Source organism: Lissotriton helveticus, chromosome 10, assembly GCF_964261635.1.
Source record: "Lissotriton helveticus chromosome 10, aLisHel1.1, whole genome shotgun sequence".
Lineage (NCBI taxonomy): Eukaryota > Metazoa > Chordata > Amphibia > Caudata > Salamandridae > Lissotriton > Lissotriton helveticus.
In genome coordinates, this window is record NC_136071.1 from 1,033,785,976 (window position 1) to 1,033,812,574 (window position 26,599).

At 44.1% G+C, this 26,599-nt stretch overlaps 1 protein-coding gene across 4 annotated transcripts in view; it reads right to left on the reverse strand.

The window, feature by feature from the left end:
- The window catches only part of PPP1R9A (protein phosphatase 1 regulatory subunit 9A), a 778,883-nt gene that overhangs the window by 220,981 nt on the left and 531,303 nt on the right, over positions 1–26,599 (reverse strand). For all 4 annotated transcript variants that reach the window (XM_078663735.1, XM_078663734.1, XM_078663733.1 and 1 more), the window contains one exon: positions 16,338–16,391. In XM_078663735.1, coding sequence (XP_078519861.1) covers positions 16,338–16,391 — 54 coding nt within the window. The remainder of the gene's footprint in view (positions 1–16,337; positions 16,392–26,599) is intronic.

Consider the following 26,599-nt stretch of genomic DNA (forward strand, 5'->3'; position numbering starts at 1 on the left):
TGTTCCTATCTCTGAAGAATTTACAATGCCAATAGCTCAAACTCTCATAAATGTGAGACCTATTGTATTTCAAATGGTTGATTTGTCTTCCCCTGGAGAAACTCCTTTCTCCACACACCACATTTTTTTGAGGTGGAGGGGTGTGGCTTCCTACACTGGAAAAAAGCTAATCCTTTTCAGGGTTTTAATTACCTTTATATATATATGTGTGTGGGTTTGTCCATACTCGCATGGCATTCCAGTCCTGGACCTACCACTTTCTGCCTAATTCAAGCCCATGGGAGTAGCTTTGCTCACACAAAATCTTTATAAAAAATTAAAAATTCCCTACATGGATGTTTTGACCAGGACCTAGTGACAAATAGAGGTCAATAAGCAATGGGGTGGTTGGCCTGAGAAAGCGTAGCTTGACCTTGAGGTAGAGGGAAGAACTTAAAAGAAAAGCTTAAAGACAGTAATTACAATCGAAATGTAAAGGCAGAGAGGACAGTATGAGAGAGAAATATAGTGTAAACTAGGTAGGGATTCTAAAGAAGACGTGGCCCTGGAAAAAGGTTGAAATATGAGTGGCATTGGTGGTCATCACGGAAAATAAACAAAAGAAAAAAAACATTGGTGGAGAGAAATGGGGGTGGGGAGTAAGTGAGACAAAAAGAGAAGCAGCATTAGCAGGGTTGATGGAAGCTACGACAGCAGAAAGGCCAGTAAAGGAACAGAACTGAGAACATGTGGAAATGGTTGACACAGACATAGAAGTGAAATTGGTGGAGGGCTTAGGGAACTGACTTTTGAAAGTCAGAAAGTCCATATGGGCTGAACATGTTGTGTCATATGGCACAGAGAGAAGAAAGAGAGAGTCTGAAGAAGTGAACAGGGGAATTCTAGATGTAGTTTAGGAAGATGATAGCCTGAAATATATACTTAGCTTTTAAGCAATTTGAAAGTCCGAAAAAACAGAGGCATATTTTGCCATGAAAAGAAAAGTCTTTATGGAAGGGTGAAACAGCAACAGGAAGCACAGATTGAGAGTGAAGGGGAGATCAAAGCTTGGATGAGTGTCTGACAAAGGAACAGAAAGAAGCCTGCAAAGCTGAGGGACTGAAAGTTTCATGCATCGATCTGTCTTTGTCGGATATACAGTCTTGTGACAGTATGTTTGCTGCAAGGGACGTTGATTAAATACCTATTCGGGCTTATCAGGTGATGCAGAGTTTACAACTATATTTGACTGTTTGAAACAACATTGAAATAAAGGGAACAGAAATAAATCTTGGTGTCTGACAATCATTAACCAAGGATTTTGTGGATGTACAAGGCTAAACAAAGCTCTAGGTCAGTTAAGGAGGTGTTAGATAATGTTCCAACTAAAACAGTTGGTTTCCCTGGTCTTTAAGGATCACGTTCTCAGATCTAGCTACAATAGTATGATACTATAATAGTCACAAGATGTGTTTTCTCAGAAGAATATACTCTGTAAGTGTATGTAGAAAATAAATGTTGACCAGATGTAACATTAGTCAATATATAAATAAAATTAACATTTTGGCTACTATGTCGATAATGTTTTGACCAATCTCTGGGTTTGACCCTTCTCTCAGGCCTCGCCTCCAAAATGTGATTGCAAAGAAAGTGTTTACTTCTAAAATGTTCATTTGAATATTTCACAATCCATAATTTAGCGATGCAAAGAAACGTTCCTAGACAGTTAATGTTATTGTATATACTCGATTCCTTTCCATTCTGTGATGCCCTCTCTACTTTATGCGTAGACCATAAAAAATAACATCCTCTATGTTACTTGGTCAATCCCCTGGGCTGAACATGATGAACTCACACCTGGGACAATGCAAGGAGCTGGAAAAGCAGAGAGGATGCCAACGAAGAAATCATGGAAGAAGATTTTGCTTCGCTTGGAGGTTGGAATTCTTACAGACACCCATGAGCTTCGAGTTAATCTTAGTGCATCTCTTTTTAGAAGTTTGGTGAGAAGTCCCTATATAAATTTCTAAACTCGCTCCTGAATGAGACATAATGGCTGCCCGCGGGACAGATGTACCTGTAACTCAGTCCGTAACTATTATCAGACCTGACACTTTTTGCACTTTTTTGTGGTTTTAAACATCTGGAATGTTAAAAAAAAATTAGGCAAATGGAATTGATTAGTCCATTCCATGAGGAGAATATTTAGGCGACAGGAGATTTTAAAGATTAGGAAGACCTATTTTAACAAATACCGTTTACTCTTCCTGTTACTTATGACTGCATTATGAGCAAATTGAACGAGGGATTGGTTTACAGGGTATTTTCTTTCTGTAAAATTCTTGTCTTGTTAAAAGGAACATTGCCCAAGGCAATAGACAGACATCTCTAACTCTCCAGTTCCCTCTTTAGAAATACAAGGAAATCCTTTTGTAAAATCTAAAAAGGCGAATGGGGCTGGAGTGTATTTTTAAATTTTTCAGTAGGGAAATACAAATTTTAAAGAACGGTGAAACTGTTAGGGGTTCATCTTTACATAATCTAGCATTGCACGTACAGTGAAAGTGAATGTGTCTACGTGCCCAGTTTCAACTCCAATCACATCATTTCGACAGATACTGTGTAAAATGTGGATACATCGCTTCATTAGTAGAGCAGCCAGCCAATTGTTATAACATCCTGGTTAATGCAAACATGAAAGAAGGCAGCACAAAAGAACAATGCTGATGGCTTTTGAGAGAGCGCAAACTGATATAAATATATGAGTACATCACACTTACCTATAGAGAGCATAATTCATGAAGAGAAATGCCATGAGTGCTAATAGTATCTGAAATTATATTCTAAATGTATAGCTAATATAGAGATTTAAGTAGAAGTGGAATTAATACAGAAATGTGTGACATTATATGATTTTATTAGACGTGATTATTTTGAATCTATGTCGTGTAGCTGTTAACATATAAGATGGTCTGTGGTAAAACGCAGAACGTGGTAGGCCTCAGGGCCAGAGCTGGAGCTAAAAGGGAAGGTGTTTCTTTTCACGACACAGATTGTTTAACGTTTTTGGTCATTGCATTAATGGGCCATGATTTAGAGTAATGTTTTCCAAATAATAGAATAAGAGTTTTAACATGCTTTAATTAAATGAAGAAATAGAATGCTATAATCATAATGTGAAATATTTTAGGCCTGAAATGTTTTAGCATTGATTTACACGTACATGTCTGGGCTGAGAAATGTTGCAAGCCTTTTTTAGAAGTCTATGAGAGTTGGGTTCTTGGCGGCAGATATCTGTCTGCAACAGGAAAGGGGGGATCCAATTATAAGTGAATGAATAGAGGCCTGTTCAGTAGACGGCCCAGACATGGAGGAGGGTTCTGGAATGTTTAAGGGGTATCAGCGGGCCGGAGAAGAGACTGAGAAGCAAGGTCAACTCTAACGTCTGAGGCCCAATACAAAGCATCATGGAAAAAGCCTGAAGTTGCACCACGTGAGAGGCGTTTCGCAAGGGGCGTCTCAAATGTTGTTGACTGTTTTGTATTAGGGACAGCACCCCTGGGTGGAGTTAGAGCAGAGACCTGAGGACCCTTTAGAGAGCGGATGGGTAGGCAGTGAGGGGTCATGACTGGAGAACTTTAGGTTTTCACCAAGAGACTTAGAGTGGGTGACTTCCCTTGGGGGTCATTCATTGCTGACACCTTTGTTAGGTTGGGATTTGGTTAAGTAGGGATACCATCTAGAACAGGGTAGGGACGCCTAACCTGTGTTTGTTTTCCTCCAACCTAAATGAAGGAGAGATATGCGTCTATGCTGATAGCTTTGCTATTTTTAGAACTTGTGTTAGTGATTTCTGTTGCTCGTCTGAGGGCTTTTCGAGAGCACATGTATGTAATTGGACCTGTGTATCTCGTGAATCTCATTCTGAGATGCTTGTATTTGCAGCTCATTATATCTTTACAATAAACTTTTGAAACCTAGAAGTTGTCCGTGATCTTTGAGAGTAGAGTCCTTTCTTGGGTGAACTAATTTGCAGATAGGTGTACTGTTTCCTTCCAAGACAGGCAATAAAGGTTCAGTCGACCAGAACGAGGTTTGGATCAATAGATATAAGGTATCGATCAAAATCTCGCCCTTTCAGTTGGTAGCTATAGAGGATGGTTGCCTTCTTGAGGACGGTGACCTAGGCCAGGTTAGCTTACCCCAAGGCCCCTAGAAATCGATGATCGGAAGAACAGCCCGCAGATGAAGATCCGGATGACGTGAGACAGAAAAAGCAGCAGTATCGGTCGAGAGTGAGTATAAAGGGTTATGCGTGTTAGATTGCGGTGTTTTTGTATTGTGTCTATGTTGTAATGTCTGGCGGAGTTGAATGTCTGTAGAGTGACTGTGGAACAGGTTGTGAGCGCGCGCAACCGGTGGAAATCTTAAGTTCAAGGAGAGCTTAAGTGGTTCGGGTGTATCGGACACCCAGAGTAATTGTCAACTAGTGTGAAGGGGGTCATGAGGTACCATTGATCACCCGAGAGACCGAGATAGGGGGAACGTAAGAGTGAGTGCGTGAGTAACGGACGCTGGTCGGAAGTTACTGTGTGTGTAAGTAACCTATCAGAGAGACGATAGACATCTCGTCAGTTGTGTTGACAATTACAGATAGACTGTGGACGTACAGTCGAGAGAAGTGACCGCTTGGTCGGAAGTAGTCATTTTTCAGTGTATGAATGAGACGCATGCATAACCGGGAGACGAGTTGAGAAAGGAGGGGTGCTGCTGCGAAGCGGAGAAAAGAGACGTCAGGTGGTGTCGCGCAGTGATTGGTTGACCGGAGAAAGACCGCGCTGTGATAGGCCAGCTAGCGAACACGTCATACAGGGTCGCGACGTGATTGGCCAACAGGAGAAAGACCGCGCTGTGATAGGCCAAGCTAGCAAAGCCGCGACAGGATTGGTGGATTGTCATCAGGAAGTAAACAGAGTAGCGAGGCTGAATTTTGTGCGCATAATTATGAAGTGTTTTAAATGGTTGAAAGCGCTGTTTAAGAAAGAGAGGCGAGGATCGTATGAAGGGGAAGAAGCCCCGCCGGAGGGTACGCCAGCTCGTTATATGGCAGTAAATGTTGGGTTGCATACGATCCTTTGGATATCAGAGTGGAGTAAGATTACTGAAGGAAACGAGGAACTGACGTTCCCGAAGTACGGGACGTTCAGATTAGAGGTGTTACATCGATTGAAATCAATCATGACCTCAAAGAGACCCTTGCCTAGACCAACCCAGTTTGAAGCCCTTGATGCATGGCTTAGGGCAGCGCATGAAAGGAATATGAACAGACGGCAAGAAAGGGTGAAACGCTCGGTAAGGGCAGTACAGGATGCCAGGTGGGATGCGGATGCTAAAAGATGGAGAGTGCATAATTTGGAAATAAATAAACTGTACCCAGTGTTAGAGGCGCCAGTAAATAAAAGCCCCCTAGAAGAAGATGATGAGAGCGAAACAGAGGACAGCCTGATAAACAGATTACTGACAGACAGGCCACCCCCGTATAATAGAGCAGGGGGAGAGGTCGAGAATACTGAAGGAGAAAAGGGGGGCAATGCAGGAGAGCATAGACCGCTTCCCAGTTCAGAGTGGGATCCTGAGCCAAAGAAAGAGTTGCTCCAGCCTAGTCAGGTGCAACAGGTAGTCGGTAGGTTTGTGGTACAAAGAGCGCCGGAAACGGAAAGCGCCACATCCTACCCATTACCAGATGCACTACAGGTACCTGTTACCATAGGTCCTATAATATCGATATATGACCAAGAGAGAGCAAAAGGGGAAGAACGGAAACGGAAAGACAGAGAAAGAGCAGAGCAGGCAAGGAGGAACGATACCACTAATTCCCCAAGTCAGATGCCGATACCCAGAGAGTGGAGCACCCCGATGCACACAGAAGGGGACCCAGGAGGAGATCCTGGGGGCCCTAGATGGCCAATGGAACTGAGGGGATCTGGACGAAGATCCTTTCAAGAGCTAAATGAGTACATGAAGCAGTGGGATGAGGCAGTGAAGGCTCAAAAGTGCATCAATGCTGCAGAAGCAGAAAGGGAAAGTCAGGACAGCAGAGCACGAACTCACTGCGGGGCTGGGGAGAGTAGCCCGGAGTGGGACTGTAGAGGGAGTAGGGGAGTCACCCATTGGGCCCGGAATGGAGGTAGAACAGACCTGGAAAACGGGGGCCCCGGGAGTGGAGGGGTGGCGTGCCCAATACTCAGTGAAGGGGAGAGGAGAGCGCAAGAGTACAGGAACAGCTTTAAGTGTCCACACTGTGTGCCTGCCACCAGAGAACAGAATGGGAGTTGTGAGAGGTCGCACCATAGTCCCTGTGATGACAGAAATGAGCGCAGCCCAGGGAATATGGGGAACCAGGAAGGATCGTATCGGATACTGAGCGATACGAGGCAAAGGGAGTGTAGCGACCAGAGGGAAAATAACAGAGAGATGTGCGGTGAGAGGAGAGAAGAAGACGAGAGTGGGCAGAGAGAGAGTAGGGATAAAAGGCCCGTGTTCCATCACCTTCCAAGATCGGATGGCCGAGCATGGGACCTGGAGAGATGGGAGCAAGGGAGGCCACCCATTAATTCTCCTGAGCCCAAACGCAGAGCTCGAAGTTGGGATGGTAGGGAGACCAGTGAGCCCCCTTCGAAAGACATATTGCGAGCTGAGATAAAAGCCAAGAGACTTGATGTCTCCAGCTTAAGGTCAGATCTGGATGACATGGTAGATGGTACCCTGCCTTTAGAAAGAATGGAAATGTATGAACAGGATGAAATACTGTATATGGCAAAGGACATCACACGAAAGGCGAGAGCAGTCCATGAGAAGTTAGTCGAACTAGCAGGCAAATATATGGTGGACTTGTCAAGAACCAAAGCATTACAGGGTAACCACAGGCTACATTACTCAGATCGAGATCTAGATGAGAGGAGAACGATTGGGCTGAAAACACACATAAGGGAACTGATTACTGGAATAAGGACATGGAGGGCACTAGATAAATGGGAAGAGAGGTGGTCCAAGAAAGGGACCGGCAGAAGAAGCATGATTGGTATAACACCAGGACAGCAGGGAATAGAAGCTTACCCTTTGCGTGAAGTTGCCAATGGGAGCTATGTACATGTCCCTTGGAGTAGGGGAGATTTAGCTGCTTTTACCACATCTTTCCCCAAGTTACGAGAGAGCCCCGTGGAGTGGTACAAGCAAGTCGAGAGGTTTGTAAAGATCTCAAAAGTCCTATGGATAGATCTGAACACGCTGTTTGACATTGTAGTACCAGGAGATCTGTGGACAGCATGCAAGGTTAGCGCTGAGTGGCCCACAACGGAGCCAGAGAGAGATGCTAGGACTAATGGGCCGTCCGAGATCGTGATGGCAAAATTCGAGAGAGTGATGACTTGGCTGAAAGAAAAAGTGCCAATGCAAGACATAGATTGGGTCAGAATAGACAGAACGAGACAGGAACCCAAAGAGACAGTCCATGAATATTACGAGAGATTGCTGAAGGCGTTTAAACAGTATAGCGGCTTGGATGTAATGGATCCAAAGGATATAGGGCAATTCGTGTCCAAGTTCGTCCTGGGACTGAGACCGGATATTAGTTTAATGATTCAGCAACACTCGATTTGTTGGCAAAGTAAACCCCTAGATGAAATACTGAGATATGCCAGGTACTGCTGTGATGAGGTAGACTCCAAGGCTAAGAAACTAAAAGAGAAGCTGATGGTGGTACAATTGCAGACAGCAGGAAAGGGGGGACCGCAACAACAGCAGCAAGGGACAGGTACAGGAGGTAAGAAGCAGTACAGTCAGCACAAGGGTAATGAGGAGAGTACTACCTTTAGACCCAGAGTAGACATAGCTACCTTGAAGAAAACGACTAGGTGCCACCAGTGCAACGAGTTGGGGCATTGGAAACGCGAGTGCCCTTACAATGTAGAGATCGGAGAGCAAGAGATAGAGGAGGAAGAGGTCCAGAGCGCACCTATGAGAGGGGCGACGCCATACCAAGGAAAGGTGCTCAAAGGGGGGGGGGCTCCTCCCCGAGCCCAGTTCCCGCAACCTCCTCGAGTAGGGAGTATGGGTAAGACCTATAGACAAATGCCCCTGTTTATGGAAGGGGAAGAATGCTATTATGTGGACCCATTAACCGGACAGAGAGTGGAAAGAGAAGACTGCACCCTTGGGACAGCCTTAGAGGTAGATCAGAGGGGACCCTATGTGGAAGCAGAAGTAGCAGGGTGCCCTACGACATTTCTGGTGGACACAGGAGCCACTAGATCCACGATCAGATCAGCTGCAGTTCCAGACCTGCCCATGTCTGGAGAGACCATACAGGTGGTAGGGGTCGCAAACAGGAGAATAACCAGCCAATTGACAGAACCGGTACAGGTGAAAATAGGGAAGTACAGCGATGAGCACCAATTTGTGGTTTGCGATTCAAGCCCTGTGTGTCTGCTAGGAAGAGACCTGTTGTGCAAATTGAATTGTACTATATATTGTACACCCCAGGGAGTGGAGGTATTGACTAATGATGATGATGCAGATTTCAAAGTTGCAAACTCAAGAATATGTGTGGAGCTGTACCCTACTTTGACAGTAGACGAGCTTCCCTGGGATTTGAGAGAGACAGTGGCATCAGAGGTATGGGATTTCACTGGGGAAGAGATTGGATTGGTCAAAGGGGTGGACCCAGTGAAAATTGTAGTGAAACCGCATGCTGAGTTCCCAAGAACACCCCAGTATAAATTGACTCCAGAAACGATTGCAGGCATAAAACCCGTGATCGAGTCCATGATTAAACAGGGAATTCTGAAAGAAATCGTGGGTAGTCCATGCAACTCCCCGATTATGGGTCTACAGAAACCAAATGGGAAATTTCGGATAGTGCAGGACCTTCGAAAGATTAATAACATAGTCGTTTCATGTTGTCCAGTGGTACCGAATCCATCAGTGATACTGTTTCAGATTCCATTCCAAGCAGAGTGGTTCACTGTGATAGATCTTTGTCAGGCTTTCTTTTCGATCCCTTTGGACGAAGATAGCCATTTTCTTTTCGCATTTAAGCTGGAAAATCGCGTCCTAACATGGTGTCGTATCCCTCAGGGGTATACAGAGAGTCCATCGATCTTTAACCAGCTTCTGAAGAAAAATCTTGAAAGTCTAGTGCTGCCCCAGAAGTCAGTTCTGGTCCAGTACATAGACGACCTCCTTGTGGCGTCAGACACAGAAGAAGCTTGCAGGGAAGACTCCATTGCTTTGTTAAATCACCTAGCTGCCAATGGGCATAAGGTATCCCCGGGAAAATTGCAGTACTGCCTGACAGAAGTGCAGTACTTGGGACACAGAATTGAGAAAGGAAAACGAAAGGTGTCACCAGACAGGATAGAGGCGATCATGAAAATGAATGCGCCTCAGACACAGAGAGAGGTCAGGATGTTCCTAGGGATGGTGGGTTATTGCCGACAGTGGATCGTGAACTTTTCACTGAAAGCAAAGCCCTTGCAAAAACTGACGCACAAAGAGGTGAGTGATCCGGTACCATGGGACAAAGACTGTTTGATGGCATTCTTACAGCTGAGAGAGGACCTGTGTCGTGCTCCGGCATTGGGAATGCCTGATTACAATAAACAATTCTTTCTTTACTGTTGTGAGAGAGAAGGTTGTGCGTTGTCTGTGTTGGTCCAAATCCATGGGAATGCCCGTAGACCAGTTGCTTATTTCTCGGCTACTTTAGACCCAGTAGCCGCAGCGTTGCCCGGATGTCTCAAATCCGTTGCTGCAACGGGTGTCAGCATTGAGAGATGTGAAAATATCGTCATGGGGCACCCGTTAGAGGTGTGCGTGCCACATTCTGTTGAACTGTTGATGACCAGGACCAAAACACAGCATCTGACCAATAGCAGGCTCACGCGCTATGAGCAAGTTATTCTTGCTGCAGAGAACGTGACCCTCAAGAGATGCTCTGTTTTGAACCCTGCTACCTTAATGCCACTTCCAAATGATATTGATGATGATGATGAATATACAGACCATGACTGTCTCGATGTGACTGAACTATGCACCAAACCCAGACCCGACATCGTAGATGAGCCACTGACCGACCCAGACGAAGTTTTCTTTGTCGATGGCTCATGTGTAAGAGACGAAGTTGGGCAGTTGAGAGCAGCTTATGCTGTTTGTACAATTGAAGGAGTTGTGGAAGCAGGGTGCCTGGAAGGAGTAAACTCCGCTCAGGTAGCCGAGATTATTGCCCTAACACGTGCTTGCTTAGCAGGCAATCAAATTCGAGTCACCATCTACACCGACAGCCAATACGGGTTTGGGGTAGTTCATGATTACGGGCAGTTGTGGTCTCAAAGAGGGTTCATGACTTCTTCAGGCTCTCCCATTCGCAATGGAGAGTTTGTGCGCTTGTTGTTAGAAGCATTGCAATGTCCAGCAAGTATCGCAGTTGTAAAGTGCATCGCACATACCAAAAATGAGGACTTTGTTTCGAAAGGCAATAGATATGCTGATGAAGTTGCGCGGTATTGCGCAGAACAAGGTTACTCTTTCACAGAGGTGGATGTGGGTGGAATAAATGTAAGAACTGAATTAGCCATGATATTGGAAACTGTTGATACTTGGGATGAATTGTCAACCATGCAAGAAAATGCTCCTGATTCAGAAAAGGAAACATGGGTAAAGGCAGGATGTGTAATGGGTGAGACTCATTTTTGGGTCTCAGCAGACGGCAGAGCAGTGTTGCCCAATGAGATGGTGAGTCCAATGGCTAGACTCATACATGGTCCCGTACACTTAGGGAGAGATGCTATGCTGAGAGTGTTTAGACAGACTTGGTACAATCCTAAGTTTAGAATAGCAGCAGAAGCAGTGTGCCAGCGTTGTGTGACCTGCCAGCAGCTGAATGTAGGGAAAAGAACACCAGTTGCACTAAGTCACATAGGAAGGTCTGGAGGTCCATTCAATAGAATGCAGATAGATTTCATTGAAATGCCAAGATGCAACCGCCTCCGCTATGTCCTGGTGGTTGTTTGTGTGTTCTCCAGATGGGTTGAGGCATACCCTACACGTAGGTGCGACACCCTCACAGTGGCTAAGTTACTGCTTAGAGAACTTATCCCTCGTTTTGGGGTGCCGGCCTTTTTGGAATCAGATAGGGGAACACATTTTAACAGCGAGCTTGTGAAGATGATTTGTGTTGCACTGAATATAGACCAAAAGCTCCATTGCAGTTACCGACCAGAAGCCTCAGGAATTGTGGAACAAATTAATGGCACGATCAAGTCCAGAATAGCGAAAGTTTGCTCCTCAACGACCCTGAGTTGGCCTGATGCCCTGCCATTGGTACTCATGAGCCTTCGTAGTACCCCAGACAGAAGAACAGGGTTGTCACCACATGAGGTGTTAATGGGGAGAGCAATGAGACTGCCATCTATTCCAGCTACTGCACTGTTAAATATCACAGATGATATGATCCTGGACTATTGTAAGGGGCTGTCTGATGCCATGCGTTCTGTGTCCCTTCAGGTGCAGGCTGCAGAGGTTCCAGCGTGCCAGGGCCCTTGCCATGACCTGTATCCTGGGGACTGGGTCCTGGTGAAGAAACATGTGAGAAGAAGCTGCTTGGATATTCGTTGGCGTGGGCCCTACCAGGTCATCCTGATCACAAGTACAGCTGTAAAGGTGGGAGGCCTGCCCAACTGGATACACGCGTCGCATACGAAAAGGGTTCCAGCACCTCTGGAAACAGCTCCTCTCTCGGATGGACGTCCAGCTGAGGACCAAGAAGCCATAGAGGGGGCTAGCCAAGCTGTAGAGGTGCCAGTGGAAGCAGGGAACGAGTCTGACCAAGCTGAGGACGGTCAGTACAACAGCGAAACAGAAGACGCTACAGAAGGAGAAGACAGCTGGGAGTACGAGTCTGACCCTGACAGGTCTGAAAGAGAGCGAGAACAGACCAGAAGGAGAAGGAGTAGAAGGGCACGTGGAGAAGCAAATTGGCCGCAAAGAAGAAGTTCTAGCCTGAGGTCAACTCCAGAAGCAACCCTTCCTCCGATATCAGAAGACTCAGACCCAGAGGAAGGTGCTCAGGGCGCTGAGGCACCGAACCGAAGGAGGTCAAGAAGAGTGCGTGTGCCTAACAGAAGATACTCCACACCTGAGTGGACATATCTGGCGACAAATGTCTGTGAAACCGGAGACAGGGAGGATCCGAGCGGTGGTGGTGTCCAGTTCTGAGCCCATTATCACCGTGGAAATACAACTGTTGGTACCCGGTGTCGAACAAGAAGGGTCACTAACATTCGTGCTCCCCAGACCTCCCCGCCTCAGCAAGTTAAAACACATGTTTCTTACAGAATTGAAATTCCCCGACTTTGGTACCACGATAACAGCACATGAAGAGCATACTCTTCGCATGGAAATATTGAACTATGCTATTGAAGCTGCAACCACAAATCTAATAGTCGATTGTTAAAGGACTTTGTAAATAAAGCAAGCAGAAGAAAAGAAGATTACCTAGCGCCCAGGAAGCAGAGAATTTTAGGGAACCCCTTGAGTGGATGGAGAAGGGCTAGGGTTGTCTTTTTGAACTGTGAAAGGACTTTTTGCGAAAAAGGCTGTCAGCCTCCAGCTGTGTGGATTCTAAAGACAAAAAAGGATTGAAAGAGACTGTAAAGGAACGAGAGGAAAAGAACTTTTTTTTTTGCAAAGAGAAAGGGAAAAGCTAGATTGTCTGACGAAATGGAGGCCGGCACCCCGAACCGCAGAGCTAAATGCATAATAGGTACACTAATAGTAGGAGTGATAATATTAATAGCTTTAGTGGTAACAATTTCTTATGTAAAGGGACATGAGGAAGAGGTAAAGGTAACTGATGCGAATTCTGTAGTAACACTTACACCCACTGTTGCAGGTGAGAAAAGGGAAAACACTCAAGAGAAAGCGTTATTGGCTGCAGAAGCCCGCAGGTTACATGTAGACGAGTCCCAAGGAGACTTTAGGTCAAATGCTTATGCTAAACTTTTGTATGAATACGTGGATGCCATGGAGGTTAAGGATTGCTACGTCTGCATGCAGTTGCCTGCGTCTGTAGATGAAGGAATTCGATATCATCACCTCCCTCTGACATATGGCATTACATGTAGCTTATTGCTTAGTATATTTTATGAGAGAGATAGTTTTGAATACTATTTCTCCAATTATGATTCTGTGTTGCCAGAAGTCCCGAATTATAAGCAGATGAATAAATGGGATTACTGGAAGAGTGAAGACAGATTGGCCAAGTTCTTCATTCCTTGGATTACCTTAGATACTTCACATGCCCGTAGAAATAATCTGACATGCAAGGTGTCAGAAGTCGAGAAAAAGTTCATAGGGCAGGTGGATGATCGTTACAGGAGACAAAAGATTTTGAAAAAATCAGGACAAGGGAAATTAGATTGGACCGAGGAAGAGAAGTCACACAAGAGAAAGGGTAGTAGTGGTCCAATAGCTTTAGATAAAGCGCAGAAAGGAAAGTTATGTCTTCACCGAGCCAAAACGTATTATGAAAATGTATACGTGGGTGAAGTTGACTGTGAACATGCTTTTAATTTAGAGTACTACACTAAGGATTTCCTGAAGGGAATGCAAGTGATTCCAAATGTGTATTTTGTATGTGGAAGAAATGCTTACGTGAGACTACCTGACAACTGGTATGGATCATGTTACTTGGCAATTGTCTTCCCCAAAATATATCATGCACAAGACTTATTGATCATTGAGGGCCAGACATCATCGAGGGGAAGGAGGGATTTAGGCGATGCAGAAATGGTTGGAGATGTCTTTGGAGCTATGTTCCCTCTTTTGGGAATAATCCTTAATGATGTTAAAATTAGACGACTGGCAACAGTTGTCGACAGGTTGTCTGCCAGCACTGCTCAGTCCTTAATGCTGGTAGAAGGAGAGATGCAATCGATAAGGGCTATGGTTCTTCAAAATCGGCTTGCATTAGATGTCTTATTAGCAAAAGAGGGCGGAGTCTGTAAGGCTTTGAAGGTTCAGGAATGTTGCACTTACATTCCAGACCTTTCAAAACCCCTTGAGAAAGTTATTAAGAACATAACTAATATACACAAAGAGATCGAAGACTTGAGTAGAGAAAATGTCTGGGAAAAGGTGGGCCACGGAATGAGTACAGTTGGAGGGTGGTTTTCCACCTTAGGCAAAAGCTTTATTTGGTATATCCTAAAGCCTATCATCATAATATTGATCTGTGGGATAATATTGTGGGGATTGGTGAGGGTATTCAAATGGTACAGAGCAAGAAGGTCAGAAAGGGCCCAAAGAGAACAGTTGCAGAGATTGGCTGCCATACAAGATAATCAGTACAGGAGCCTGAGAGCTCTGGAAGCGCAGAGAATGCCAGCAATAACTGCAGTTTAAATGTTAGTGATGACCCCGAGAGGTCATCAAAGGGGGGAACTGAGAGAGCGCAAACTGATATAAATATATGAGTACATCACACTTACCTATAGAGAGCATAATTCATGAAGAGAAATGCCATGAGTGCTAATAGTATCTGAAATTATATTCTAAATGTATAGCTAATATAGAGATTTAAGTAGAAGTGGAATTAATACAGAAATGTGTGACATTATATGATTTTATTAGACGTGATTATTTTGAATCTATGTCGTGTAGCTGTTAACATATAAGATGGTCTGTGGTAAAACGCAGAACGTGGTAGGCCTCAGGGCCAGAGCTGGAGCTAAAAGGGAAGGTGTTTCTTTTCACGACACAGATTGTTTAACGTTTTTGGTCATTGCATTAATGGGCCATGATTTAGAGTAATGTTTTCCAAATAATAGAATAAGAGTTTTAACATGCTTTAATTAAATGAAGAAATAGAATGCTATAATCATAATGTGAAATATTGTAGGCCTGAAATGTTTTAGCATTGATTTACACGTACATGTCTGGGCTGAGAAATGTTGCAAGCCTTTTTTAGAAGTCTATGAGAGTTGGGTTCTTGGCGGCAGATATCTGTCTGCAACAGGAAAGGGGGGATCCAATTATAAGTGAATGAATAGAGGCCTGTTCAGTAGACGGCCCAGACATGGAGGAGGGTTCTGGAATGTTTAAGGGGTATCAGCGGGCCGGAGAAGAGACTGAGAAGCAAGGTCAACTCTAACGTCTGAGGCCCAATACAAAGCATCATGGAAAAAGCCTGAAGTTGCACCACGTGAGAGGCGTTTCGCAAGGGGCGTCTCAAATGTTGTTGACTGTTTTGTATTAGGGACAGCACCCCTGGGTGGAGTTAGAGCAGAGACCTGAGGACCCTTTAGAGAGCGGATGGGTAGGCAGTGAGGGGTCATGACTGGAGAACTTTAGGTTTTCACCAAGAGACTTAGAGTGGGTGACTTCCCTTGGGGGTCATTCATTGCTGACACCTTTGTTAGGTTGGGATTTGGTTAAGTAGGGATACCATCTAGAACAGGGTAGGGACGCCTAACCTGTGTTTGTTTTCCTCCAACCTAAATGAAGGAGAGATATGCGTCTATGCTGATAGCTTTGCTATTTTTAGAACTTGTGTTAGTGATTTCTGTTGCTCGTCTGAGGGCTTTTCGAGAGCACATGTATGTAATTGGACCTGTGTATCTCGTGAATCTCATTCTGAGATGCTTGTATTTGCAGCTCATTATATCTTTACAATAAACTTTTGAAACCTAGAAGTTGTCCGTGATCTTTGAGAGTAGAGTCCTTTCTTGGGTGAACTAATTTGCAGATAGGTGTACTGTTTCCTTCCAAGACAGGCAATAAAGGTTCAGTCGACCAGAACGAGGTTTGGATCAATAGATATAAGGTATCGATCAAAATCTCGCCCTTTCACTTTCCATGAAACCAGCCAGGGGGAGCAACAAGCAGATTGGCTTTCTGGCCCTATGTACACCACACAACAGTAAAAGGCAGCCATTCGTAAACAGAGTATACCGGACCGCTGATTTCGCAGCACCTGTTTCAACATGCGTAAATCTTCATAGCACATGATGCGGCTTGAAAGTCAACCTGTATGTATGCGGAGACCATTTCCAATAAAATACAGACAGAAGGGAGGCAGCAAGCAATCACCCAGTTTTGTAATCGGATTGCGTGCTACATGCGCGCATCCGCCATGCTACAGGTGCAGAGCGCCAATAAAATAAAACATTTGCTTCATACAAGAACCACAATAAAACCTCTGCATTTTCGTATTCGGGACATGGACATGTTATTTTCCAGTTTCACGGGGTTTTCCCGTTCTGAAATTGCTGAAACGTGGATGATTCGAGCTCCTCTCTTACCTTGTTCTTCAGCTTCTGAATCTCGGCTTCCGTCACTGCATGCTTGATTTGCAACTGAAAGATGCAAAGAACACAAAAGCACGTGAACTGGCGATGCTGCTGTATTGAAAACGCCTGCGAAGCTCGCGCTACAGTTTATTGCACGGCTGAAGGCCTAGCGCGCTGCTGCAGTGCGGTAGGCTGTAAATTAAAAGCGTCTGGCGGGCAAAATGGCTGACTCTCCAGTATAATTAAACGAAGGGAGACACTGGTCCATTTGCAAATCAGAGATTAGGATATAAATCAAACACAATGCACCCTACTGCTTTTGAAGAAGATCTGTGATGCTCTGTATTTTTGAACTGGCATGTTGCTATCTATTTTGTTAAAGTTTAGAAACCCATTTCCAAATACATGCCAACATTTGGGTGCCTGATAGAGTGAGATTTTACTTACTCACAATGCTGCGGACCTTGCGAGCCTGGTATGTGGCATTTTAAGGCGGTTTGAATGTTTTTGGAATCATGCAGGTAATTGGCAGTCATTGGTCTTTTTATTCTGTGCAGATGCGGCCATGTTTTTATGTCTGCTACTGCTGTTCTCCAAAGTCGGTCCTGGAGAGCCGGATCCATGTCAGATTTTTAAGATAACTACATATATCTAAATGGGGATATGCTAAAAATGTGGCATGGATTTTTGGAGAACACTGCTCTACCAGTATGGTTAAATGATGTTTGTGCTAAAAAAGATACGGATCCTGTGCAGACCCGAGTGAATTCCAGGTTTTGTGCAATTGTAAAAGGCGGCAGGAGCAATTTGCACAAAAAACACCATGCAGAAGGAAATATCGTGTAGTAGTACTGGTTGCAAAAATAAAAATGGAGCATAGTTTCCCATTGCACAAGTGAAAACATAAACTCAAGTCCATACATAAAATGTCTGCCAAAGAATTGAAGCTGTGATGTAACGGTAGATCCCACAATATTCATGCTGTATGTGTATTCCTGCGGACATCAGAGGAAGCCATTACATAAAACAGACATAATGGACAACAGTGTTAAACTGCTATGGCATCAGGTGTGTCCTAATTCAAGACTGTAAAAACTCCAAATGCAGTAATTTTGCACCAGAATCTCCATGTACTGCAGGGATTGGTAACCCAGTCAAGCAACGCTGCATTACTGTTCTGGGTTTACATCTGTTGAATGGAGAAGTACAATGGAGACGGGTGTTCCTGTATCTGGATTAGAAGACTGTTTTCCAGGGGCAAATGCCGCTGGTTTGACCTAGCAAAATTTGTTAGCAAATAGAGCAATAAGGAATGCAAAATAAGGGTCGGATTGAAATAAAAGATGGACTCAGGCAACACAAAAAAGTGGCCCACATTAGAGGAGCATGACTTTTCACAAACCATTGACTGGTTAGTATCAGGGGGCTTATTTTTGGAGAAATGTGTAGTAAATTAAGCATCTTAAAGGTTGTAGCGCCAGTAATATTGGTTAAGACTGGAAACATTGCAGCTATAAAAACTAATTACTTACCAGCAGTCTCAACTCCTTATTCAAGTTTGTAACAAAATGGGAGAAGGTGATGTGAAAAGGCAAGAAATTGACAGCTGGAGCATAGGCATCATTGTGCAGACTCCAGTTTTCAGGTTTTTACGGTCGAGCCATCGAGAGCATGTGCTAACACATGCTTCTCACTTGTGAAACACTGTTATTAGCAAAAAGGGCTTAGACCCACCCACTGCTTACCCATTTGTTGCCTTGCATGGCAATCTTCTCAACAGCATCGTAATTCATCACTGCAGGCCTAACATAATTTCCATTCCTGTCTGTGAAGCAGGTACCAAGCACTGATTAGTTCAATTTAACCAGTGCCTGTTAGCTGCTCCCTACATGATTGCGGTACTATTTTGTTCTTTTTTAACTTTTGGTGTCATGCAAACAGAAGGCGTGTCACTGGCAAAAATTTGCCCAGCAGGACACACAAAATTGCAAAGATTTATTTTCTAAATGTAACTTAATTTTATTTTGCCCAGTCTTTTTTTCTCACTTTACACTCATGTTTTCTTTTATTTGTGATAGTGGACACTGTTCTCAAAAGATGAGGATTATCTACTTCGAAATATTGCAAACCGACATTGATTCTTTATGTGTAATTTCTGAAATGATGCTTTAACACGTAATTATGTGGTACACCCCAAACTACCTCACTCCAATCTTCCCCACTCCAATCCAAAACATTCCTTCCCACTCCAATCCGCCACACTCCAATCTGCCCCACTCAAATCCACCCCCTCCAATCTGTCCCATTCTAATCCAAAACAATCTGCCCCACTCCAAACAATCCAAATCCAATTTGCCCCCTCCATTACAAAAAGAATTGGCCCCACTCCAATCCAAAATAATCTGCACCACTCTAATTTGCACTAATCCAAACAATCTGCCCACTCCAATCCGCCCACTCCAATCTGCCTCACTACAAATCCAAAGAATCTAACACACTCCAATCTGCCCCACTCAAATCACCCCCAGTCCAATCAACCTCACCCTAATCAACCCACTCCATTCCAATTCACCACACTCTAATCCATCACAATCCACCCCACAGCAATCCAATTCACCACAATCCAGACCAATCCAATCTACCCTACTCCACTGCAATTCACCTCACCTCATCCCACACCAATCCACCCACTGCCTCTCCAATCCACCCCAATGCAGTCTACCTCAAGCCTTCCCACTCCTATGCAAAAGAATCTGGCAGAATTTAATATGCTGTGTTCAGTGGACCTAACTGTGTCCCTGTAGCCGGCTCACACTCCATCACAGTCAGCCTGAACTTGTGAATGTGTTCCAGTCCGGCGTAACCTGATATCCTCAGTTGCCGCTTTGTGCTTTTGGCGCTATTTTATCTAAAACCTTAAAATTCAATATCTTTGGTTCTACTAATTGGATTTTTGTCAATTTGGCCCTGTTTTATTTGTTGAATTCTGCTCTATTGTGGGTTAATTTTGTGTGCTGTGTTCAGTGTTTTGCTGTTTGAAGTGTTGGTCAAATGCTTCACATGTTGCTCCTAAGTTAAAGCTATCTCATCTGTGCCAGCTACCAGGATGTTGAGCACAGTTAAAGTTGGGGTTTGCTTTTGCTTTATCCTGGCAAGGACTGCAGTTGCTGCTTGACCAGGGCTCACACCCCAGTCAACCAGTAACCTAATTTCTGAAAACTCTATAAAATAATTTTCATAACAAATAAGTCAAGACTGCTATGCAATAACTTTTCATAACAGATCATTCCTTTGTCATTTGACCTAACATTCACAATGAACGAATCAGGGCTATTTCCTATCCTTTAAAATTAGCTCAGCACCATAACAAACCTGCTATATTGAGACGAGGTTTCCCACAAGGCAACCATGGGGCAAACAGACATATATGTACAAAGGTACAGTTGGCAAAGCAATTTACAATCTCTGATATGGGGCCTAACATGAAAACTAATGGTGCAAATTGTCTACCACCAGTGTTTGTCAAAGGGGGTAACCAATACCAGCATCGTTGACTACTACTAGCATCTAATATAACATTTCCCACTGAACCAACTCAGACATTCAACCTTTATCATTGACTTATCATTATAAGAAACTCGGACCTACTGTATTTAGCATAAGCTATCCCACAAGGTAACCGTAAGGCAGGCAGTCATAACATTGCAAAAATATATAAACGTATATGTGGAAAAACAAAATACAACTATCCTAAAAGGACCTGACAAGGACTATGACAGTGCACATGTTCTATTGCTTGGTATGTTAGAGCTGGCAATCACCAGCAAAACACTTCACTACTATGGACAACTATGAAATTTCATGTAACAAAATATCTGTCTACAGAGTTGAAAACAGTTTAATAACCATTCACTTATTAGGTATTTAACACATGTTTTTCACAATGAATAAGCCAGGACTACTGCCCTTGTCATAAAAGATCAGACTTGTGGCATTGCACATAATTTTCCCAATGAATCAAAAAGGCCCATGGCCTACATCATTGACTTGTCACCATAAATAACTCAGGCCTACCTTACTAAGCATATGGTTTCTCACAGAGAAACCATAAGTTATAAGATTTAAAAAATATACAATATTAGAGCCTGCAAAACAAAATACAACCCTCTTAAGAGGGCTGAACAAGGATTATAACTGTACAAGTCTTTGACCCAGGGGTTTGTCAGAGTAGGCAATGAACTAAAAACAATCACCTACTACAGCAATGAGTGAGCTCCCATGGAAAGATACATCTTTACAAGCGTTAACATAGTGTTATAACAATCTAGCCTAAAAAGCATATTGGTTTCAAAATGCTTTTTACAATAAATAAGTCAAGCCTACTGCCTTTGTTATAACTTTTCATAATAGATCAGACCTATGGTACCAACATAATTGTTCCTACTGAAGCAGTCAGCTCTTTAATAATGGTTGGTAATTCTAAGCAACTGAGCCCTATTGTACAGAGCATAATCATTTAAACAGGGCAACCATCAGGCATGCAGTGGTAACATTACAAATATATACAAAATTAGAGTCAGCAAAACAAAATGCAATCAATCTTTCTTACAACAATTATAACATTGCACATCTTCTACCACCAGGGTTGGTCAGAGGGGGTTACCAAGGTCAAAACACTAGCCTATAATGGTAACCTGTGAGATTCTGTATAACAGAATATCCTAATATAGCTTTAATATACTGAAATCACATTTCATCCTGTAATGTGTATTTGCTTTGACATATTCTTTTCACATAAACATACTAGGCCTACTGTTTTAGTTGTTACTTTAAATAATAAATGGATCAGATCTACAGCCTTGATTTCTGAATTGACACCATAACATCTCTATCATGCTTTATCGAGAATAAGATTTCCATCAAGGCATACAATGCAATATAAGCACTCTTTCAATGGAAACACACAACCTCTGCTCAATCAAATGCTGTACTCATACCAAACAACATGCTGGTGGAGCCAAAGCCAATCTTTCATCAATTCTCTTTTTCTATTATCATAACGTTGCAAACAGCTGTGCTGTCAGCCAGACATAAAAGTAGCCAGACTGTAGCACAATGTGCTAGTCTTAGCGGGTGAGCAAACCAGTTCATGAGTAGCTTGTTCATAATCAGGGACCATAAAGTGCTAGTATTTCTCTTGTACCTTGAGGAGTGTAGGTCTTTACTCAAGAAATAGGGTTTCACTTTTACAGGTCTGGGCCTGTTTCAAAATGGTAACTTACACTTTGAGTATGTTTACAGTTTTGAGTGACTTTACTATATTTTGATATTCACAAACTACACTTTTTTAGTAACTTATGCTTTTGTTCAACAAAATAGAAAACAAGGAATACTCTGCAGTCTGGTCAGAGATCTCTGCATGGCAAAATATATGGAACACTTCTAACAATTGTTTAACTTGAAAATAAATATTATTTTGTATTGACTATTAATGGAAATGTATTGAATATATTTATTTTAGATGTAGAGTAACATTGAGTAATGGTACAGCACTATTACATGCATTTTGAGTAAACTTTAATACATTGAAATATATTAAAATAAAAGACAATAATTTTTCTGAAATTTTAATTAAAAAAGAAATACCCACCTGATGAAAAAAAAGAATGTGCATTTATACTTATTAAACATGATGTAAGGAATTAATAAAAATGCAAGCAGTTTTTAAAAAAATTAAAATGTTAATGTTTCATTCTTTTTTTAATTCACAATAGGTTACTCATTTTTATATAATACATATGTACATTTTATATATTTTTTTTAACATTAATTTATATTTATTTTGTATGCTTAACTGTTTTAAATGATGTGCTTTAATTTAATATAATTTTCCGGGGAGAGGTGTGGCGCCGCGGCCAGGGCGACTGACGCTGGAATCTGGGGATCACGGTTCGATCCCCAGCGCCGGCGGCAGGTTAGCCCAGCACCATGTGACTCTGGGCAATAGCTTACTTAATCTTCCCGACGGCCCCCAGCGCCTAGAGACCCTAACGGGTGATTGTGCGCTTTACAAATGTGGATTATTATTATTATTATAATAGGCTTTATTTTAAGTTGCTAATGCCATTATTTTCTATGGGAGTATGTTGCAGTGCCATTGGTTGGCCATGTGCAGTGCTAGACTTACTACAAAAGTGTAAGTTCCTAAAAAGGTGTCATTTGCATATGTGTGTTACTATGAAAGTGTAACTTACGTGTGTAAGCTTCTGCAACAGTGTACATTACCACTAAACTGTAAGTTTCACGTGTAAGATACCACAAAAGCATTAGTTACTGCGCAAGTGCAGGTTTTGAATAGCACTTTGTAGGACTAAAAACATACTACATAGTGCAGTTTCTGAATAAAGCATACGGGGGCATATTCTCAAGGACTTATCGCTGAGTTAGCGGCACTTTATCGCAGCCAAAGTGGCAATAGATGCATTGCCCTATTCACAAGCTGGTGCTAACAGCCGACATTGCCAGTTTTCCTGCGATAGCAGCTGCAAAAAACATTGCCACGGATGACTCGGGCAACTAACGCTAATGAGATGCAGTGTTGGCGTTCCTGTGCAAAAAGCAGCGAAAACACCGGTCCACAACATTCTCAATGACCAGCTAGATCGGCGATAAGATCACAAAACATGCGATAAGATGCGTTAGAAGCAGGGAATTAACACCTGCTCTTTCCTGGTATTAAGTTGGATTATAACCTGCACCAGAAATGGGAACCCAGGCCACAGCCACACCAGAAGAACAACAGATGCCATGTAGCTACTGATCATGCAGCTCGGACACCCAAGAGGGCCACAACACCCCCCCTCCAGCCCCCCACCCTAGGCCCTACCCAGGGCATCCCCACCCCCCGACAAAGATATTTAACATCAACTTTACGAAATCATGAACAAAACGATGCACCTAATGTCGCACAATTACAAAAATTAACATTCATGTGTGGTCAGAAAAAGAAGAATCATTCATTCATCTTTGAATTGCCAAACAAATTATTTTATTCGAATTAAACTCAAAACAAATATTTGGAAGAGTCATGGCGGGTCTACTCTCTGGACAATCTGTAAGTCACAGCTTGCAAGACAAAATTCAAGATAAGAAGGTGTGTCATGCACTCATCAAAGAACAGAGAGAGAGAGAAAGAGAGAGAGCAAGTAAGGGAGAGAGAGAGAGTGAAAGGAAGAGAGGGAGAGAGAGAGGAAGAGAGAGAAAGAGAGAGCAAGAGAGAGAGAGAGAAAGAGAGGGAGAGAGAAAGAGAGGGAGAGCGAGGGAGAGAGAGAGACAGTGAAAGGAGGAGAGTGAGAGGGAGAGAGAGTGCCGACACTGCGGACCCAGGCCTCACTACTCACCTGCTGCCGCTGGTGTGTCTCCAACCACGTGCCGATATACACTGCAGTCCACAAGGTCCCTTATCTGAACCAGAGTCCAGATTTATGAATGGCAGAGTTCATATCATTGCACATGCCATAATCGCTTGCCCACCCCTGTGCACACAGGCTGCTACACCCCAGCCCCTCCCGCTGCCCAGTGGTGATTGCCCACCCCTTCTCACACTGGCCTCACTGCTCACCTTCCGCCACTGGCGTGTCTCCAAGAGGGCCCACCACGTGCTGGTGCAAGCTCCAAGCCCGGGCCCAAGACCTTGGCAGTCTCCACATCATGCAGCCCTGCACCACGGGCCACCAGGTCACACACGTGATTCTGGGTCTTGTTTTTACAATGGCAGAGATCATATCAGTGCACACAGCATCATCGCAGGCTGTACACCCGCTCAGCTCTTTAGGTGCCACTAACTCTGTGAACTGCGAGGCAACGGCAAGTGGCAGTAGGCCCACGCTGCCTGCTGGCTCAGGCCTATACTGCAGTCCAGCAGGCTCACACAATTTCTTCCCAGTCCGGACCGCCAGGATGGCGCATTATCGCAGGCTGCACACCCGCTCAGCACTTAAGGTGCCCCTACCTCAGTGCACCGAAAGTCACTGTTCTGTGTCGGTAGGCCCATGCCGGCCACAGTGTATCCAGTGGCCACCAACTCTGTGCAACATAAGCCAGGGACCCTTTATGATTGAGTCTCACGATATGTCAGGCGGATGCAGCCATGTCACCTACGGCAGTGGGGAAGAACTGGGACATGTAGCGTTGTCATTCCCCCCCTTTATACGTACGCCGAGTGGGCTGAGTCTGCATACACCAGGCAAGCGTCGGGGTGTGAATAATTATCCCTGGGCTCTGGGTGCGGTTTATTTCTGGGCTGGACACGAAACCAACTAATGTATGTGTCTCTGTTTTAGTGTCGGCACCACATGGCATGCAATCGACAATTTGCAATGTTGCATGCACCCGGAGGGCGGCCATGCACAAAGGGATTGTACAAGGAGCGCAAGACCGATCGGGCTTTTGGCTCATGCATGCCAACTGTTGTGTGTGTATTGCTATTGGTGCACCATAAGTCTAAGGCCTAGACTCAATTGCAGTGCGAAAGCCACATCACATTTCCAGAATGCAAGCGGTAGTCAGACTAACATTGGGGATGAAAGATCCTTTGACTCAATACATAAGGCAAAAGGACTTCTGCTCCTCCAACCTAGGTCTTGCATGCGGGAGGCACCCCCTGAGAGAGATACCATAGCAGATGATGATTCCCACACTACGCGCAGTGCCAATGAAAGACCAACATATCCACATCCCACACACACACGTCCTTGTTTGAGGTACTCTTGCATGGAATGCCCTTGACATTTACGTGCACAACAACCCATATGTCCACACATTGCACACACATACGACTCATTGCTCTGAGCTGTGGCACATGATCCACATAACTTCCGCAGGACAGAAGAGTGCCTGTTCTACGAGAGCCACCAACGCAATGGCAGAACCTCCCGGGCACATGCACAACGCCTTTCACGTGGAACTGTACCGTGACCGAATGCTGCCTGTTAGTGTCTGATGCATTGGTCTGCATGGTGTGGCCCTTGTCTTGCCTGTACTGACACGCACATGCTAATTAAGTCTACGCAACTTCACTAGTGTTCAACTGTGATGAGTGTTGATTAGAATGACAAATCGTGTGCCTCAATGAGCATTGTCCATACACAGTGAGGGACTGGCTGACACATTTCACTTAGGGGTGAGTCCCTATTGTCAGCTCCACCTCTGTGAGCCAGACACGGTTGGGATGGTTGTTGATAGACCTGTGCTCTTATGTGTCCTCATCAATGTGAGTATGGTGTCCAACTTCTTGTTCTGTGGGTCAATGTGATCTATCACTACAGGCTATGTCCACCCAGTTGAGTGTGAGTAGATATGCAAAGAGAAGTTCTGTTGTCAAATGTTATGAGGGACACTACTTTAGGCCTTCCAGCGACTTTGACATTTCATACACACAGCCCTATTTCTAACATTGCGTGGGGCAAAGTTGTGAAATTGCCCGATTGCTGTTCCAGAGCAATTAGGCCACAGCTAGTGCACACATTCCCAGTCATCTCACTGCCTATGTGGATCAAGGTCACTCGTGCGCATTGCTTTCATTTCCCAGGGTGTACCTTTTTGTGCGATCAATGTCCTTACATTCATCCATACTTTCCTACTTGATCGATTATGGGCATGACACATCTGTGTGAATTTGAATGATTTATTCACATTCGGTGGAGTGTCGGAGCTGGAGCAGTACATGGTCATGCAAACCCCACATTACATTGTAGCCCAGTGGAGGGCCAGCCAGAGTAATTTAGGGATTGACAAGTACATCGGACGAGGAAGAGTGCAGTCCGCAGTCGGATTGCTGTGCCATTGCTAAGCAAACAAAATATGTCAGTCCATGTCGAGGTCCAAGGTGAGTGGTCACAGAGTGTTTCGGGGGACAGTGGGAGGTGTTGTTACAGGGCAAGATGCAGAGGGCAGAACTAAGCTAAAACAGGGCATATAGTGGAGAAGATTGCTACTGGCTTCTTCTTAATACACAGGTAGAATCACCTGCATCGTTATCCTCTATGTCATCCGTCTGACATGTGGGTGCTGATGTTTGGTCTACAGCACTGTGTCCAACTGACACATCAGGGGCCGGAGATGTGTGTGTAGAATTACCAGCAGCATTCTTCAGGGACTGTCGTAGTGGCAGCAATGCAATGAGGATCTGGAGGGGATGGAAGATACTAACAACTTTTCACTGGTGTGCACCCATGCCAGCCATTCTTTCCGCATGTATCCGCTCCATGTTCTCC